The 20,639-nt window shown below is 37.2% G+C and overlaps 1 protein-coding gene across 3 annotated transcripts in view; it reads right to left on the minus strand.

Moving 5' to 3' along the window:
- The window catches only part of METAP1 (methionyl aminopeptidase 1), a 64,092-nt gene that overhangs the window by 19,327 nt on the left and 24,126 nt on the right, over nucleotides 1-20,639 (minus strand). For 2 of the 3 annotated variants that reach the window (XM_079920107.1, XM_079920109.1), the window contains exons 2-7: nucleotides 16,097-16,148; nucleotides 10,139-10,254; nucleotides 8,500-8,560; nucleotides 4,291-4,382; nucleotides 3,483-3,566; nucleotides 631-769 (exon numbers count right to left, since the gene is read on the minus strand). In XM_079920107.1, the coding sequence (XP_079776233.1) occupies nucleotides 631-769; nucleotides 3,483-3,566; nucleotides 4,291-4,382; nucleotides 8,500-8,560; nucleotides 10,139-10,254; nucleotides 16,097-16,148 (544 nt within the window). The remainder of the gene's footprint in view (nucleotides 1-630; nucleotides 770-3,482; nucleotides 3,567-4,290; nucleotides 4,383-8,499; nucleotides 8,561-10,138; nucleotides 10,255-16,096; nucleotides 16,149-20,639) is intronic. The other variant, XM_079920108.1, reaches the window with a different exon arrangement.

Below are 20,639 nucleotides of genomic sequence, written 5' to 3' on the forward strand. Positions count from 1 at the left end.
AAGATATCTGATTACTAAAGAGACCAAGTTCATCAATATTAAAAATACCATCGAGGGGAGCCTAATTCATCAACATTTTTTCAATCACGGAGGAAAATGTTTTTTGCAGCTTCTTTCTCTGCACTTGGAGTTTCCCAAAATAGCTTAACACAGTGGTCCCTAAAGCCACTTTCTGAACTTCTTACATCAAGGACAATACTTCTGCAGAATTTTTAGCTTTTTTTCTTAAGAGCTTCATATATTACTAATGATTTCTCTTTATCTGTAAGAAAGCCTGCCCTGATTTCTTCAAAACCAATAGTGGACTAAAAGGAATAAGCAAAAAAAATCCCACTTGAATCAACATTACTTCCACACTTCACTGACATCTTTCCCCTATTTACCAATCACATAATGATCATCTGCATTAAAGAACCTGTATCAAGCACATCATAGTAGAAGCACCTTGAAAGCAGGTAAACATCTTAAAACCATAAAATAGGTTTCCAGAGATTTTCAATTTATTTTAAGTTTTAAATATGAAAAAAGTAAAAGACAGGAAGCAAGTGAAGAAAATGCAAGTCACTATTAGACTCCCAAAGCCTTGCTGTTTCTTTGCTAACAGTGACAAAAGTCACACTTATTTCTTACCATTAACAATATCACCTTCTTGCAAGGGCCGTCTGTCTGGAATTCCATGGCAGATCACTTCATTCACTGAAGTACAACAAGACTTTGGGAAATTATAATAATTCAGGGGAGAAGGATAGCAATTTCTTGCAATGCATGCCTATAATAAAATAAAAATACAGAGAGAATAATCTGGAATGTGCCAAAGAAAAAGTTAATCTGTATACAATTAATCATTTTAAAATTTGAAAAATGTGGAAAATTTTGTTGTACAAACGCTCCTAATGAAGAACTTATTTAAGATTTTATTTTAGAAATACTAGTAGCTATTACCTTAAACAGTAGATAAATAGTAGGGTTTGTAAGTCAGACCACAGGCAAACCAGTTTACTTGATAATCGCAAAGGAAAAGAAAATTCACATATTCCAAATATTTACATATACAGATGTCACTATATGAAGATTTTATTTTAGAATTACCTACTCCTTATTAAAAACATATTATTTAAATTTAAAATTTTAAATTAATGTGCACACTTAATGTAATTATAATTTCTTATATAGAAACAAGCCTCTATCCCTAATAATAAAAGTAATAAAAATAAAAATAAATACTAGTAATAATTAAGAGATGGTAAAGTATTCCCTGAGACATTTTAACCACTACATTCATGTGGAACAACAAAAGAACCTCTAAGAAAATGATCTGGTTCCCCATAAATAAGTCTTATTTTACTTGGATGTTTTTATACAGTGGTAGTCATAGCATACATAATTTCTCTTTCCACATTGCCACAATCTTCCTACAAATAATTTAAAAATAGTTGCCTAGAATACACTTTGTGGAATGTACTATAATTTTATTGGCAATTCTAGTATTGAAAATTTGTATTAGTTTCCTCAATTACAAAAAAATATTATGATCAATAACTACATGCCTATCATTTTTCCTTATATTTAACGATATGCTTCTGTATTTCTTACAGCAGTATAAATACTAGTTAAGAGCACACAGAAGCAGATTGCGTTGACTGAAAATGCCAACTCCATTACTTACAAGTTGTGTAACCCTGGGCAACTTAACCTCTCTCTGCCTCAGTTTCCTAATCTGTAAGATGGAGATGACAGTAGCATCTATCTCATTGAGTTGCTGGGGAAATTAAATGAGTTAATAAAAGAAGCACGTAAAAGAGCACCTGGCCTATAGGAAGCATTCAAACTGCTATTAATGCATACCACATACAGCTGACACGAACAACCTGGGGCCACAGGGGGTGGGGGAAGGATGGAGGGGGAGGGGGAGGGGCACTAACCCCCTGCACAGTCCAAATTCCACATATAACTTGACTCCCCCAAAACTTTACTAATACCCTACTTTTGACCTTACCAATAACAGACAGTTTAACACATATTTTGTATGTGTTATATACTGTATTCTTTATATTACATAATTCTTTGTATTATATATTGTACTCTTACAATAAAGTAAGCTAGAGAAAAGAAAATACTACTCTAAAAATCATAAGAAAAAAAAGAATGCCACGTGGTGAGGCCAAAGAATTTTTTTTTAATTTTTATTAAATTTTTTTTAAAAATCGAAAGGAAGAGAAAATACATTTACAGTAGATATATATATTTATTGAAAAAAGATGAAAGATCTTTTTCATCACATGAAAAGATCCATGCAGGGACTTCCCTGGTGGCGCAGTGGCTAAGACTCTGCGCTCCCAATGCAGGGGGCCTGGGTTCGATCCCTGGTCAGGGAACTAGATCCCACATGCATGCCACAACTAAGGAGCTCACCTGCCACAACTAAGGAGCTGGTGAGCAGCAACTAAGGAGCCCTGGAGCTGCAACTAAGGAGCCCACTGCAACTAAGACCTGGTGCAACCAAATAAATAAATAAATACTAAAAAAAAAAAAAAAAGATCCATGCAGTTCAAACCTGTGTTGTTCAAGGGTCAACTGTACTTTATAACATGGAACAATATCCAAAAATCAGGATTTATAAAATTCCAAATAAAAAAATGTTCTAAACATTTTTATAGCTCAAGACACATTGTCAAATTTCCTTCCAAAAGGATAGTTCCAATTTACAATACCACCACCATGCAAAGGAGTACCAATTTCACCATCTTCCCGTAGGCAATGGACATAAACATCTTTAAAATACTTACTAATTTAGTAGGTCTTTATGACTTGCATTTGTTTGATTACCAGAGCAGGTTTAATTAGTTTTCCATGTGATTTATTAACTAATTATTGCTCTTCTACTATGAACAACCTAATCATATCATATATGTACTCATCTACTGTAGGGTATTTTTTTTTGGTTTTTTTTTATGATCATGAATATTTATTTACTAAAGGGTTTTAAGGTCTCTCTTTGGTAGATAAGCAATCTTTATTTTAAAAGTATACCTATACCATATTTACTACAAACATGTATCTGGTCTGTTTGTGGCCTTGTTATTACAGATATAAAAAGGAAGATGTTTTCCTACTAATCTAGTTTCAGAAGTTATATTCTTTTTTATTTCAAAATATTTGATGCATGTGGTAGCGTGATTTACTTAAAGTGCTAATAAAGCTAATCATCTTATAAAAGCTAAACTAAAATGTTATGAAATGTGAGGTTTCAGAAACAAGATATTTCAAGCTTACCTCAGACCCCAATACCACAGATACTTAAAGATGGGAATAATGACTGTTGAATACTTTCTATATTTGAAACAAAGTGAAAACTTTGCTTTCAAATTAGCCAAGTGTAGATATTCAGAACTTAGGTTTACTTAATTTTTTACTTTAATGTTTTAGACTAAACATCTAACAGTATGAAAAATTTTTTCAAAGCATAAAATTAAAATTCTTACTAAGTGTACAGCATGATCTATTTCTTCAGTAGTTACACCTGGTTTAATCATATCAGCAGCAATGTCCAGTACTTCTCTGGCAAGCTGTAAAAGAGAAACACTTCATACATTCAAGAAGAAATGAAATAGAAATAGAAATCTGTACCCTTTGGACTAACTTAGATTTTGTAGGATATTGATAAGACGAACCTCACTTTGCATATTATAATCCTGAATTTTCAGTTTACAACCATTTGTATGTATTTCTAACACCCATTAATAAAAGTGTATGCATGTGTGTGTAAACATATAAATAAAATTGGGCTAACTAGAAAATAGCTTAATAAGTACGTCTGACTGATTTCTATGTGAAAATGTACATCCTAAGTAATCTAAACAATAATGAACTGATGAAGTTTGAAGCTTCTCACAATTCTACAACAGGGAAGAGAAGGGAGGGAAATAAAAGAATAGACGAATGATTTTCCTCAAAGAACCACAGAAAATAACTATTACATGTAGAATGGATGAACAACAAGGTCCTACTGTACAGCACAGGGAACTATATTCAATATCCTGGAATAAACCATAATGGAAAAGAATATAAAAAAGAATGTATGTATAACTGAGTCACTTTGCTGTACAGCAGAAATTAACACAACATTGTAAATCAACTGTACTTCAAAAAGTAAATTTAAAAATAAATATGGCTAATCACAGTTTTACTACGTAACATTTGTTACTTTTATAAATGAGCAAATCATTGACTTCATGTGTTATAACTATTTAAACATGTTCTATCCCAAGGGGGGGAGAAAAAAACTCTTACCCTACATACGAGTCGCATCCCTTCTATATCTTCAGATGAGAGTAACTTAATTTGAGAAGTACCCTTAAGAGCCTGCTCAGATTCAGACATTCCTGGTAAAGAAAATCAGTAAGTAAAACCAAAATGAACAAAAAGACGTAGTATATATTAGCATAATTATCCCCTAGATGATATAATAATAGTCAGGTCTCACTATTTCACACAATGGTATTTCATAATATGGGAGGGTCCAGGTCAGGTTTTCTGAAAAACTACTTGCAACATGAAATTTGCTAAACAAACTGAGAGAACAATTTTAAAGAACAAATTTCCAAATCTATGAGAAATCATTCAAGATGGAGTACTTATTATTTGCCCGGGAGTGTGTTAATAAGGTCAGTAAATGATTCACATTTGAAGAGCACCATACAATTTATAACTGTTTTCATGATCATCATCTCATGAAGCAAGTAGATTATCAACAACTGATAAATTAATTACACTCATTTCTTTTTTGAAACCGGAACCTAAGTCAGTGTTCTTTAAATGGCAGCTTGTGACCCTTTAGTGGCTATTAGTGGGCTATGACTAATATTTTTTTATAGTAAATAAATGGAATAGAAAATAATAGACTATATCATACAGGGTAAGTAAGTAAGTAAGCAAGTAAGTGCTGTTGTAAAATGTTTGTTGATTTATACACACACACATATACACAGATCATGCTATAAAATACAGTTCTCTGGGTCATAGTCAAAAAAGTTTGAAAAATACTGCCCTAAGAATTTTCACTCATAAAATTAGCTTAATTGAAGTTATTCATACATTTAAAAGCATTAAAGCCAGTATAATAATTATTTCAAAATCTGACAAAAAGAATATAACCATAAACTACTCTTTTTATAAATGCTGATATAACAATACCAAATAAAATATTATCAAACAGAATCCTAAAAACATAGTACAGCATGACTTCAGCGAGATTCATATTGGAAAGGCAAGGATGGTTCAATATTAAACTATTAATATAACTCATCATAGCCATAGATTAAGTAATGAAAAATAAATGATCATCTAGAAGGATAATTCTGATACCATAGCCAGCTACCACTTTTACATGATAAATACAAATCTCAAGCCAAGAACCAACATCATGGAATGCCCACTCTCAGCACTAGTATTTTTAGCACTGTTCTGACAATACTAGCAGATGTACTAAACGAGAGAAAGAAACAAGACATATAAAATTAGGAAGAAAAGGAAAAACTCCTTATCAATTTCAGATACGATTATATATCTCTAGAACAAGGGAATACCTGGTAAATGACTAGAAATAAGAATTCGGCAAGTTGGCAGATAAGAAAAATATATAAAAATCAATAACTTTCCCATATACAAACAAGCAAAAAATACAGAAGATATTATATTCCCAGGAATAACTTAAAAAGATAAAGTATCCAGGAATAACTTAACATTAAAAGGCCTAATGAAGGAAAGAAAAACATACCCTGTTCTTGGATAGGAAGACTCAATACTGTAAAGGTGTCAATTCTTCCAAAATTACTCTATAAATTTAATACTATCCCAATAAAAAATGGCAACAGGACATTTTTGGGAACCAGACAAGCTGATTCTAAATTTCACATGGAAAAACAAACATGCAAGAACAGCCAGGAAAATTCTGAAAACGAGGAAAGGCGGGGGCAACAAGGCCTATCAAGTATGAAAACATGATATAGCTGTAATAATTAAGAGTTTGGCAATGGCATGTGATTAGACAGATGGGTTAATGAAACAGAACAGAATCCAAAAACCTAAAGACGTGAAGATTTAATATAGTGATACAGCTTGCATTTTAAATCAGTAAGAAAGACTAATTTTTAAAAATAACTCGTGATGTCACAACCAGATATTCTGCTGGGAAAAAAATAAAGTTGAATCCCTACTTAACTCCTAAAGATAAATAAGTTTCAGATGGACCAAAAATTTTATCACACACACTCAAGAAGCGTAAAACCATAGAAACAGAAGAAAACATGGGAAAATGTTTTTATAATCTCTGAACCCAAAAGGTCTTTCTAGGTCATAAAGCCATAGGCACCTTATAAGAAAACACTGATGAATTTTACTACAGAAGAATGTTGAAAGTTTGTCCTAAATGTAATGTTACAAAGACAAAAATGTAACTGCTTGATTGGGAGAAAACATTTCATAGTACATACATCAAGAGATTATTTTCCTTAATATAGAAAGAGCATTTATAAGTCAGTATGGAAAAAACTAAGTAATCTAACTGGGGGGAAAAAAGTCTAAGGATATGAATAGACAGTTCAAAAGGAAAAAAAATACAAATGATTTTTAAAAATATAGAGATGCTCAACCTTACTCAAAATGCAAATTAAAAAAACTGCAAAATACCATTTTTCATCTTTCAAATTAGCACAGATCGCAAAACTTGATAAGATTCTAAGCTGGGGAAGATATAGGAAAACAGGACTTCCCAGGTGGCTCAGTGGTTAAAAATCCGCCTGCCAACGCAGGGGACACGGGTTTGAGCCCTGGTCCGGGAAGATCCCACATGCCAGGAAGCAACTAAGCCCGTGTGCCACAACTACTGAAGCCCACGTGCCTAGAGCCTGTGCTCTGCAACAGGAGAAGCCACCGCAATGAGAAGCCCATGCACCGCAATGAAGAGTAGCGCTCCGCTCACGGCAACTAGAGAAAGCCCGTGCGCAGCAACGAAGACCCAATGTAGCCAAAAATAAATAAATTTATTTAAAAAGAAAAAAAGATACAGGGAAAGCGACTCTCATATGTTTTTATCTGGCAAAAAAACCTCTGAGATTTATAATACCTCTCAAAATTTTTAAAAATGCATGTATCCTGTGATCTAGCTATTTCACTTTAGGCAATTAACCTATAGAAATACTCTCAACATGTGTACAAATATGTAATTATAAGAACAGTTCCTGCAGTCAAATTGTTAGAAGTAAAAACCTGGAAATAATCTAAATATACATTAGTAGGAGTCTGGTTTAATAAATTGTAACATGTCCACATAATGGAATACTTCAGTCATTAAAAAGAAAGAAATGGTTTTATATCGGATTATATGGAATATTTACAACATAAAATATAACAGAGCAAGGTGAAAAGGTGTATATAGTTTGTTCGTTTTGTGTATAATTGGGTGGGGGCGTGTTAATGTGTGTACACACAACAAATATCTCTGAAAAGTTCTACAAGAAATCATTAATAGTGATTACTTCTGGGGAAAGGTACTCACTTTTCACTGTGCAACATTTTATCCTATTACAATTTACCTTATCTATGTACTCTTTAAAAATACAATTTAAAACTATATTCAAGAATATTAAATACAGTGTAATGAAATTATACATCCTCAACAGTATTCTATCATTCAGACTCTTTTCTTCCAATTTATCTGAAATAGTGGAGTTTAACTAAATTTTCAAATTATATTCATAAGGACTTAATACAGTTCCTTTTTCTTTGAGAAAAAAGCAAAGGTAGCTTAGCTCAGTAGATTAAACCACATTCAACCATTTTTGACAAGCAAACTCAGTAATTTCACATAATCCAACTTTAGCCTATGCTGTAGAGTACCTATCTTCTCTGCATGTCTCACTATCATTAACCATAAAAGGAGAAGACAATAGAACCCACGCCAGGAGTGTTGAAAGTATTAAATGGAGTAATACATGTAAAGAGGTTGACACAGTGCCTGACACACAGTTATGAAAAAATATCAGTTATAGAATCATCAGCATCACCATTACTACTATTATCATCACCATTACTACTATTTCTATTACTGCTACAGTCCAGAGTCTTTAGTTAGGCATGCATTCAAGGCCTCCACCATCTGTTATTTCCTAAATGGATATTATTTAATTAAGGTTGGAGAACATGCTAAAATCAAAACTATTTTTAAAATCTAGAATTTGATATAACAACACTAAATACAATATTATGTTGAATGTAGCCTTTAACAGCCACATAAACAATGTTTTCAGAATTGATTAGATTTCTAATGAGAGGAAAGAATCTTTAATGCTCTCAAATGTTCTAGTGTGCCTTGAAAAAACATATTTACATTTATTGGAAATCCAGCACTGAAACTTTTCTACTAAGAAAGCACTCTTTTCCTCTGTAGTAGTCTGCAAGCCCACAAACTGAACTATGAAGAAACAGCATAGCAGAATTTACCTAAAGGGTGATCAGCATAGTCTGGTCTTTGAATATAACTTGGCACTGGCCTTGTTGGCATCTGAAAAAAAACGAAGAGGTTAGATGGATCCGATTCAAACATGAAAGTAACTTTCATTATTAAAATCTACTAACAGGGCTTCCCTGGTGGCGCAGTGGTTGAGAGTCCGCCTGCCAATGCTGGGGACACAGGCTCGTGCCCTGGTCCGGGAAGATCCCACACGCCGCGGAGTAGCTGGGCCCGTGAGCCATGGCCGCTGAGCCTGCGCGTCCGGAGCCTGTGCTCCGCAACGGGAGAGGCCACAACAGTGAGAGGCCCGTATCACAACAGTGAGAGGCCCGCGTACCGGAAAAAAAAAAAAAAAAAAATCTACTAACAAAGAAAATAAAAGTGGGGGAATAAACACCAAATTCAAAAGTTCATTCATTTCATTGAAATCAGGGGTCCCCAACACCTGGCCACAGCCACGTACTGCACAGCAGGAGGTGAGCGGTGAAGCTTCACCTGCCGCTCCCCATCACTCACAGAAGCGCCTGAACCACCCCCCAGACCCGGCCCCGTGGAAAAACTGTCTTCTATGAAACCAGTCCCTGGTGCCAAAAAGGCTGGGGACCGCTGACTTAAATGAAAAAAAAAGTTTTAAATGACATCTTAAATATCACAACATATCTGTTTTGTGAAGATCGAGCCTAGTGCTAATGCCACCCCCTTTCCCAGGATATGTAAGGAATGGGGAGAGTGACAGAAGCCATTAAAGATTTAAGATTACATGCAGACAAGGAAGGTGCCCGTGTTGTTCCGAACAAATTGGTGAACCACAATCAGTAACAAAATGATGTCTCAAAGTAAATGTACACCAATATGTTCCTGGACATTATCTCTGGGAGCTACAATTAAACTTTCTTATATTTTTGACATTTTTCCAAATTTTAAAAATTAAAGATGTATCTTTTTTTTTTTTGCGGTACGCGGGCCTCTCACTGTTGTGACCTCTCCTGTTGCGGAGCACAGGCTCTGGATGCCCAGGCTCACTACCATGGCTCACGGGCCCAGCCGCTCCGCGGCATGTGGGATCTTCCCAGACCGGGGCACGAACCCACGTCCCCTGCATCAGCAGGTGGACTCTCAATCACTGTGCCACCAGGGAAGCCCCGATGTATCTCTTTTATAAAATGAAAACAACAGTAAAAAGAATTTAAGTATTTGAGAATGACAAATAAATTTCAACTTAAGTCAATTCCTAGGTGAAGACTCTGAAGTCAGTCTGCCAAGAACGCTGGAAGGAACAGGAGTGGCAGAAAAGCCATATCAAACTTAAGGTAGAAGAATATCACACTGAAAACATTTTAGAGAAGTAGTAATATACACTACCATTATGTTGGCCTAAAAATACCTATTCTACCTCATTCTTTCTTAAATATTAAAGAATCCTTCATCTAAAATTTTTCTACTTCATCCATGATTGCCAATTATCCCTACTAACTTCTAAATAATGTACCATAAAAGTTAAAAAGCTAGAATGTAAACTTAATCCTGATCACATGATTCATAATTGGAATACAAATTATAAGTACCATTTTTAGGAAACTGAAAATTGGTTTAAAAGAATGTTAAATTTTTATTACCTTATTTACTCACCAGTGGATAATGTGGTCTGAGTTTACCAGTATATCGATAACCTGCCCATGGGTCAGTGTTGATATCACCTTCCACAGTCCAGGGAGACACAGATTCTCGCTTGGCCTTTTCATCTTCTGGGAGATGGACAGATGAATGAGAGAAAGAAACGCCTCAGTGGTCAAGCTACTGAGCAGCAGCATACTTTAACTATCACCATTTGAAAGCCAAGCCAAAGAGCCCAGGCACAAAATCCAGCAAACTTCTACCCTAACCTAAGTCACCAAAGCTACCGCTTTCTTGCCACAGCCCTATGACTCCTCAAAGATCTAAGTGTCTTGGGAGAAAAAGCCCAAACTAAACATATTCTCATTTTTTACACAATGTTGAATAGGAACAGCTCATAGCTGAACTCCTTTTCTCAAGTAAATACTAAATGTATTCTCTCTACAATGTCAATTTATAGGAAGCCTGCTTTTTGAAATACAAAATTTGAGCCTGGGGAAAACTTCCCAACTGAGAGCAGATATTACAAATGGATTCTGTGCTTTTACTAAAAGAACAGATTCTAAATAATCCCAAAGCAAATTTAAAGTAAAAAACAAAAACTTCTCACTTAGCTGATGAATGACTTTTCAAGTCAACATTTTAAGTTGCTTAGAAAATTTGATGAGTATCATTTGCCTTTTTTTCAGGAAGGAGGTAACAGAAAGAAGTAGGTAATAGAAGGAAGTAGGAAAAGGCAAAGATAAGGGGAGGGAACAATCAATCGGAAGTTACTGAAAATTCATTAGAAAAATTAAGAACCAAACACACATCTTACTACCAGGTTAGTTAATAATATACAATGTTGTATTTACTGAAATACACCTAAAAATCTTCACACAGAACCTACCCTTAATGGTATCTGAGCACATTAACTGCAGTTCTCATCCAAAAACCAAAATAAAACTACTAACCTAAGAGTTTAAATGGCAGGAATTCAAATCCCTCCTACACCAAGTAGCAGCCTATACACCTCCCAACGCACACCAGTGTCTTCCTGATTATTGTAATGCTAGCACAGGTTTTAAAAGGCAAGCTCCAAATAATTTTAGAAGTGTACAAGGAAAAAACTCCCCCCTTTAAGCAATCTATTTAAAATTGATTTTGGACAGATGGAATCATGTCATCTTAAGCCAAAGAGGAATGGCGAAATGGGTGAAGGTGATCAAAAGGTACAAAATTCCAGTCATATGATAAATAAGTCCTGGGGATATAAAGGACAGCATGGTGACTAAAGTTATCAACAACAAGAAAAAGACAATCTAATCTCATTTTCTCATTTTACACATGAGGAAACTGAGGCAATATGGTTCACATGGGCACAGAAATGTGGAAATGCTGCTTCCCAGTCCAGTACTCTCTCCAAAGAGCATGTGGTCAACTTGGGATTAAAAGGCCCTTGAGGGGCAATTGAAAAGAATGCAAAAATACCACCAATCCATTCACATTATTTTGGAAGAAAATACAATTATAATATTACATATAACGTAAAGGAATAGAGGGGACTTCCCTGGCGGTCCAGTAGTTAAGACTCTGAAGTCCCAATCAGGGGGCATGGGTTCAAACCCTGGTCGGGGAACTAATAAGATTCCCTCATGCCACATGGCGTAGCCAAAAGAAAAAAAAGTAAAGGAATAGAAAGAGAGAAAGGAAAGCTCTACTACACTACTAAATTTTAGATATCTTTCTCCCCTATGAAATTCAGGAAAGTTTTCCTATTGACATTAACATTCACACGAAACTGTTTCTCATTCCAGGACAGAAATGGACTCCATTCACTGCCACTAGGGTCAAACATTATAGAAAATAGTTTAAAATGCAGGCCAACTTACACCTGCTTTAGCTGTGATTGCATCAAGCGCTTCTGTCTGAATCATAAACTTCAAGAATAATTTTCACCAGAAACAGGACAGAACAGCAATCAAGATGCAGGCTTTTTGCTTTAACATCATCCAAGGGAGGGTGAAAACGAAGGACGTAAAATCTTTCCTTCCTACTGATCTGGATTCTGAACATTCCACAATCGATTTTCAAGAGAATTGAAAGCAGATCTCCAACAAAAAATATAACCCAAAAGCTATCTAAATAAGAATGAAATATGGCAAGCCCTTTTCTAGTCTCTAGGTATAATTTACTTAGGGAAAGTTTCTCTTCCGAAGTAAATTTTTCTTAATGTAAACTATTTACGGATCAATTGATTCAAGCCCCTAAGTCCCAGACACATACGTAATAGAAACCTAATAAATATGAATTGGACTGGGGGTTGGTAACCAAATTGCATACTAACTGGTCTTTTTCAAATGACTGTGAAAGCACAGGACAGCATAAACGAACATCTGTAAGCTGTCTTTCAAACATCACAATGCAACAGGGCCAGGTAAGCTGCAGGTGGTGTCAAAGAGTACCTGATACATGCAACATCAGGTACCAAGTACAGCACACCTTTCTTTCTTTCCTCTTTAAAAGGTTCTGTGCAGGTGGCCTCAGCTGCCACAAAAGAACTGCCCATATCTAAGCTTTGCCTGGAACAGAATCTTCTGATCACAATCCTGACTCAGTTCTCCCAGAGGTGATTATTAAATGCCTACTGAGCACTTACTATGCACTGTACATACACCAAGCACTCTACATAGATTTGTTTATTTAACACTCAAAATAAATGCATGATTTCGGCAGCTTGGAAGTGAGGCTTAGAGTAATCCGTGCTCACAAAACTTGGTGGAACCGGTTTTGAAATATTACCTAATACCTTCCCTCCGCAATCCAAAATTCAAGCACACTAATTTGGAAGGGTAGAAGAGTAGAATAAAAAGTATTATTTAGAGGTTTTTTTTTTTTTTTTTTTTTTTGGCCGCGCTGTGCGGCTTGTAGGATCTTATTTCCCCGACCAGGGATTGAACCCAGGCCATGGCAGTGAAAGCGCCAAGTACTAACCACTGGACCGCCAGGGAATCCCACAGAGGTTTTTCTTTTGTGTTTTTTTTTTAAACGAGTTTTTATATCATATCTTTGGCTATTCAAAAGATACTTGTCGGGACTTCCCTGGTGGTGCAGTGGTTGAGAGTTCGCCTGCCGATGCAGGGTACATGGGTTCATGCTCCGGTCCGGGAAGATCCCACATGCTGCGGAGCGGCTGGGTCCGTGAGCCATGGCTGCTGAGCCTGCGCGTCCGGAGCCTGTGCTCCGCAACGGGAGAGGCCACAACAGTGAGAGGCCCGCACACCACAAAAATAAAAATAAATAAATAAATAAAAAGATACGTGTCAGCCATGTCCACCTTTTACTTTAGGAAAATGGGAAGCAAAGAAATACACTGAGTATATCAGTGGTGAGTGTAAAAAGTGTAGAATAATATAGTATTGAGATGTGAAGTGCTACAACTTTTACAGATCAAAGGCAATGGTACTGTGTAAACTCTGGCAGGAGATATGTGTAAGAAATATGCACCCAAGCATCAGCATTACATGCATTTAAGGACTTGACAACCTAACTGGTCTTCTTTACTATGACACATAAAAAGTAAATTCTGCTCTTAAGTCATTTAACTCACACTTGAAATATTCCTAAGGCCTGATTAGCTTCTGCAACCAAGAAAACTCCTGGTCCAAATGATTTCACTGGTGAATTCTACCAAACATTTACAGAAGAAATAAGACCAATTCTACACAACCTCTTCCAGAAAATAGAAGCGGAGGAAATGTTTCCCATTCTATGAGTCCAGGATTACCCTAATGCCAGATCCAGTCAAAGACATTAAAAGCAAATTACAGACCAATATCCCTCATGAACATAAATATAAATGGGTCATCTTTAATTAGAGATCAGTTCACATGAACAGTTTGTTACATTATTTCACTATTATTTCTTGGAATGAGGTGCTATCTTTTAAGATGCCCTGGTTCCTTCCCAGCCCAACATTCTTTTCCCCTAATCCCTTTCTCAATACTCTTCTTAGCCCTGGAGATCACCTTTCCCCACACCATTCCCTCCTCTAGGACTGTCATCCACAATGGTAGTTGGGTTCAATTTATTAGGGCGTGAAAGACACAGGGCTGGCAGCTGAGGGCTGACTCTACCCAACACAGCCCAAAGTGATCAAGAATATTAAGCTCACCCACTGAAGAAATCATCCCCTAAGATCCAAGAGGGCACAATCTGAAACACGGCACCATACTAAACTCTAGAGGTATAAGTAAAACACAAACCGTCTTAGTCCAATGCAGTAACAACTACTTAGGAAACACCAGCTGTTTAATTCTCTTGCAGTGTAAGTCATAATGAAATAGCTCTATCCTTAGAAACCCAATATTGAAGAAACAAGCACACTTCAATGAGTTGGCAAACACTTGCAGTAGAGACCCATTCTTTCTTTCTTTCTTTCTTTATTTATGGCTGCATTGGGTCTTCGTTGCTACACACGGGCGTTCTCTAGTTGCTGCAAGCGGGGGCTACTCTTCGTTGCGGTGCACGGGCTTCTCATTGCAGTGGCTTCTCTTGTTGCGGAGCACGGGCTCTAGGCACACAGTCTTCAGTAGTTGTGGCACGAGGGCTCAGCAGTTGTGGCTTGTGGGCTCTAGAGCACAGGCTCAGTAGTTGTGGCACACGGGCTTAGTTGCTCTGTGGCACATGGGATGTTCCCGGACCAGGGCTCAAACCCGTGTCCCCTGCATTGGCAGGCAGATTCTTAACCACTGCACCACCAGGGAAGCCCCAAGTTCTTTTAGTAACATACTCCTTCACCTCAATCCTTCAGTTCCCTGTGCTTTAAGTTCCTGAATATAAAATGTTAATAATTGGCTCAAAGAGCTCTAAAAATACCTAACACATTTGATATACAGTATTTAAAGTATAAGTGAATAAAATAAAATGGCATATTTAAACCAATCTCTACACTTTGCAGGTAGCAAATCCTGCCATTTATGCTTTTTAAACTCATTTATTCACATCATTTTTCCTCATCTCTAACCACATTTCCTCCCACAATAGCCTAGCATTTCCGTTAAATGTAGACTTCACTTTATACAACCACAGAATATATGTCTTTTTAAATTTTTATTTCCTTTTCCTTGAAATGGTGGTTAAACTGACCTCAATGAGATTTTTAAGGTATATACACATATAAAACAATCTACCAAGCTTTATTAAATCAGCAAATTCCTTAAAAATATAAAGTAGATGAACTAAAAATACCAAGATCAGTAAGTTGAAAGAAAATCTTATACCAAGAACCACGTACTATCTGCCGATCCACCCATAAGGATGGCAATGCTGTAAGAAAAAAAGCCCTTGTCAATTTGCAAGTAACTGTGACGAGTTGTCCTGAGCTAGCCACACTAACGGCTTGAATTTATAGGATGAGTCGCGAAAGCAGAAAAGGCCATTCGAATCAGCAATAGATCAGTGTGGTTGACAGCAATAGCTAAAAAGCAGCCAATAGTTTCACTTTGTGGTGTCTCAAAAAGGAAAACTAAACATTAGACTGTAAGGAATAACATTAAAACATCCAAAAAACAAAGTGATATAATTTTGAGTTAGACAGCAACTGAAATTGAAACTAAACAAGAACAAAAGCGATTTGATTAAATGAAGCCAGATAGCTCGTGCGCCCTTGCCTACAACACACAAAGGCTTCTAGCAAAGGAAAGCGGGTGCCAGATGCCAAAAGTTTAGGATGTCCTCTGGTATTGCTCAAGCCAGATCCCACTCGTGGCAGCCATCTCATGTTACATATGTGAAACAAGATTAACAGAGATATTAGTCACGTTTTATTTAAATGATTACATACCACAAAGAACAAAAAATGTCCTAATTCTAGCTTTTGGGATTATACCGTCAGAACATTCAAATATATGCTTTCAGAGCTGGAAGAATTCTTGTCTTCTGCACAAAGCCACTTCTAAGAAAAATGGTATAGAGATGTGTGACTTTACTTACTTGCTTTCTTATGTAGTAACTTGTGAGTAGCCCAGCTTCCTTTAAAACATTCCTAAAAGGAACAAACATGAAAATTAGTGTCACACTTTCTTTTTTTTAAAAAAATTAATTTATTTTATTTATTTATTTATTTTTGGCTGTGCTGGGTCTTCGTTGCTGCACACGGCTTTCTCTAGTTGCAGTGAGCGAGGGCTACACTTCATTGCAGTGTGCGGGCTTCGCTTTGCAGTGGCTTCTTTCGTTGTGGAGCATGGGCTTCAGTAGTTGCGGCATGCGGGCTCGGTAGTTGTGGCTCACGGGCTCTACAGCACAGGCTCAGTAGTTGTGGCGCACGGGCTTACTTGCTCCGCGGCATGTGGTATCTTCCCGGACTAGGGATCGAACCCGTGTCCCCTGCATTGGAAGGCAGATTCTCAACCACTGCATCACCAGGGAAGCCCCCAGGCTTTCCTTAATTAGAAATATTTTAAAGAACTTTATATATAAGAAATAGTTATTGGAAACCTTATTTGCGAAAATCAACATCTGTAACTTCACTACATTAAATATTTGGAAAAGCTTAAAAATGATAATGCCTATTTTAAAACTCATTTCATAAAGCAACCTAATGGATTAGAGACCTAAATGTAAGACCGGACACTATGAAACTCTTAGAGGAAAACACAGGAAGAACACTCTTTAACATAAATTTAACATAAACATAACAGCAAGATCTTTTTTGATCCACCTCCTAGAGTAATAGAAATAAAAACAAAAAGAAACAAATGGGACCTAATAAAACTTAAAAGCTTTTGCAAAGTAAAGGAAACTGCAAACAAGCTGAAAAGATAACCCTCAGAATGGGAGAAAATATTTGCAAATGAATCAACGGACATAGGATTAATCTCCAAAATATATAAACAGCTCATGCAGCTCAATACTAAAAAACAAACAACCCAATCAAAAAATGGGCAGAAGACCTAAATAGACATTTCTCCAAAGAAGACATACAGATGGCCAAGAAGCACATGAAAAGCTGCTCAACATCACTAATTATTAGACAAATGCAAATCGAAACTACAATGAGGGGGCTTCCCTGGTGGCGCAGTGGTTGGGAGTCTGCCTGCCGATGTGGGGGGCGCGGGTTTGTGCCCCGGTCAGGGAGGATCCCGCGTGCCGCAGAGCGGCTGGGCCCGTGGGCCGTGGCCACTGGGCCTGCACGTCCGGAGCCTGTGCTCCGCAAAGGGGAGGCCGCAGTGGTGGGAGGCCCGCGTACCGCAAAAAAAAAAAAAACTACAATGAGGTATCACCTCACACCAGTTAGAATAGGCATCATCAGAAAATCTACAAACAACAAATGCTGGACAGGGTGTGGAGAAAAGGGAACCCTCTTGTACTGTTGGGAATGTAAATTGATAACAGCCACTATGGAGAACAGTATGGAGGTTCCTTAAAAAACTAAAAATAGAATTACCATATAACCCAGCAATCCCACTACTGGGCATATACCCTAAGAAAAACCACAATTCAAAAAGGCACATGCACCCCAATGTTCATTGCAGCACTATTTACAATAGCCAGGTCATGGAAGCAACCTAAATGTCCATCGACAGATGAATGGATAAAGAAGATGTGGTACATATATACAATGGAATATTACTCAGCCATAAAAAGGAACAAAATTGGATCATTTGTAGAGACATGGATGGATCTAGAGACTGTCATACAGAGTTAAGCAAGTCAGAAAGAGAAAAACAAGTATCGTATATTAACACATATATGTGGAACCTAGAAAAATGGTACAGGTGAACCAGTTTGCAGGGCGGAAATTGAGACACAGATGTAGAGAACAAACGTATGGACATCAAAGGGGGTAAGTGGTGGGTGTTGGTGGGTGGTGGTGTGATGAATTGGGAGACTGGGATTGACATATATATACTAATATGTATAAAATAGATAACTAATAAGAACCTGCTGTATAAAGAAATAAAATTCAAAAAAAATAAATAAAGCAACCTAAACTTCAGATTACATACTTCAAATAAGCCAAAAAACATTAGTCAATATTGTAAATAGTAGCCATAGTTATATTTCAATTTCATGTCATCAAATTATTTTGAAGAATTTGAAAAGAACTCTGAACCAATGAAGTAATCATACACTGCAGGAAATAAAAATAAGGAAAATTTTGCAGATTCTTCCATGATTTATAGTAGTTTGACTCCCAGTTAGTCATATCCACTTTGTTTACTATGTGCTGACAGCCCTACTAGACTAGACTGTAAGCTCCGTGAGGGAAGGGACTATGTCAAGTTTACCACTATATCTCCAGAGCCAAGCAGAGCGCCTGGCACATGGAGGAGTTTCAGTGAGCACCTGCATATTGATCAGAATGGATAAATAAATAACTAGAAAGACTAGACTTTTCAGTTGGGAAAATACGTTCGTGTGACATAATTCAGACACCAGTAAGTAGTACTGAATTGGGAAAATGAATTCAAGTAGTAAATTGAATTCAAGTAATGAACTCAAGTAATAAATTGGAAAAATGAATTCAACCAGACATAGATTTTACTGATGTTTTGACTTTTATAGTCTTTCCTTCAAATAATTTAAAATTACTCAAATAAATCATTACAAATACTAAGAAATTTCACAAATCCCTACAAACGTTTTGACTTTGCAAACACACAAAAAAATCCAGGAGTAAGAGGAAAGCTAAAGAAAAAATAGAAGGAGAAAAAAAGAAAAATCCCTAGGACTATGTAGTAATCAACACCCATTACACCAGTGATGCTAAAAGCTGCTTTCCCTAGAGATTTACCCAACAGCCTCGGCTGGTTTCCCCCTCCAGGGCCAGACCTTCACTACTTCCCCTTCACTCCCCTCGCATCTTCCGCAACCAGCAGCAGTTGAGTCAAAAATCCCAGATTAACCCATTACCTCCTACTACAACCTACAACCTCAACAGACTTCAACGGTATAAAAAGGTGTATGCAACATTAAAGACCTCCAGTTTTGAAGCTGAAACCGAGCTCAGTCTTTGGGGAGGATGGGAGATATAGGAGGCAAAATAATGGTGCCTAAAGACGTCCGTGTCCCAATCCTCAAAACCTGTGAATATGTTAGTTTACAACTAAGGTAAAGGGGAATATAAGCTGTTAATCAGCTGACTTCGAGAATGGGGAAGACTATACTGTTTACCCAGATGGGACTAATGAGATCACAGGGTCCTTAAGAGGTGGAAGAGGAAGGCAGAAGGAGTCAGAGAAAGATGTAATGATGGAAGCATGGCCACAGAAATGTTACATCACTGGCTATGAAGACAGAGGAAGGGAGCCACCAGCCAAGGGATGCAAGAAGCCTCTAGAAACTGAAAAGAGCAAATAACACATTCTCCTAGAGTCTCCAGAAAGGAATGCCAACCTGCCAACACGTGCTTTTAGCCCTGAGACCTGTGTCAGACATACTGAACCGCAAGATAACAAAGCTGTGTTGTTTGAAGCCACCAAGTTTGTTGTCATTTGTTTTGGCAGCTATAGAAAACTAGTACAGGAAGGAAACTAGAGTTACCCCTATCTGTTGTCACTGCAAAAACCACTCACAACTGGCACAAAAATCAATTCCTCCCCACCATGGAGTTATAGGAAATTGGTAGAAAAACAAATATTTTTCTATGATTTTACCACAAAAGAGGATTATTAAGATTAATCGAAAAGTCCCAAGAACTAAAAAGGAATAAATTATTTCTTCAGTATTAACCTATTACATGAGGGGTTGCCAACCCCCGAGCCACAGACCGGTACTGGTCTGTAGCCTGTTAGGAACCAGGCCGCACAGCAGGAGGTGAGCAGCGGGCGGGTGAGCGAATGAAGCTTCATCTGTATTTACAGCCGCTCCCCATCGCTCGCATTACCGCCTGAGCTCCACCTCCTGTCAGATCAGCAGCATTAGATTCTCACAGGAGCGCGAACGCTTCTGTGAACTGCGCATGTGAGGGATCTAGGTTGCACACTCCTCATGAGAATCTGATGCCTGATAATCTGAGGTGGAGCTGAGCGGGTGATGCTAGCACTGGGGAGCGGCTGCAAATACAGATTATCATTAGCAGAGACGTTTGACTGCACAGAGACCTTAATCAATCAATTGCTTGCAGACTCACATCAAAACCCTATCAGTGAGTGGCAAGTGAAAATGACCTCAGGGCTCCCACTGATTCTGCATTATGGTGAGTTGTATAATTATTTCATTATATATTACAATGTAATAATAGAAATAAAGTGCACAATAGATGTAACATGCTTGAATCATCCCGAAACCGTACCGCCCCCCCGCACCCTGGTCCATGGAAAAATTGTCTTCCACGAAAGCAGTCCCTGGTGCCAAAAAGGTTGGAGACCGCTGCATTACATAAGAAAGGAAAACTCAATGTTGAATTGTAATAGGAAGACAACCATAGTAAAAACTGTAAATTATCATTTACTAAATATATGTGCACTATACACCTATATCTCATTTCATCCTCACAAAAACCCTGCGAGGCAGATGGCACTGTCCCCATTTC

This window comes from Stenella coeruleoalba (genome assembly GCF_951394435.1).
Source record: "Stenella coeruleoalba genome assembly, chromosome: 4".
Classification (NCBI taxonomy): domain Eukaryota; kingdom Metazoa; phylum Chordata; class Mammalia; order Artiodactyla; family Delphinidae; genus Stenella; species Stenella coeruleoalba.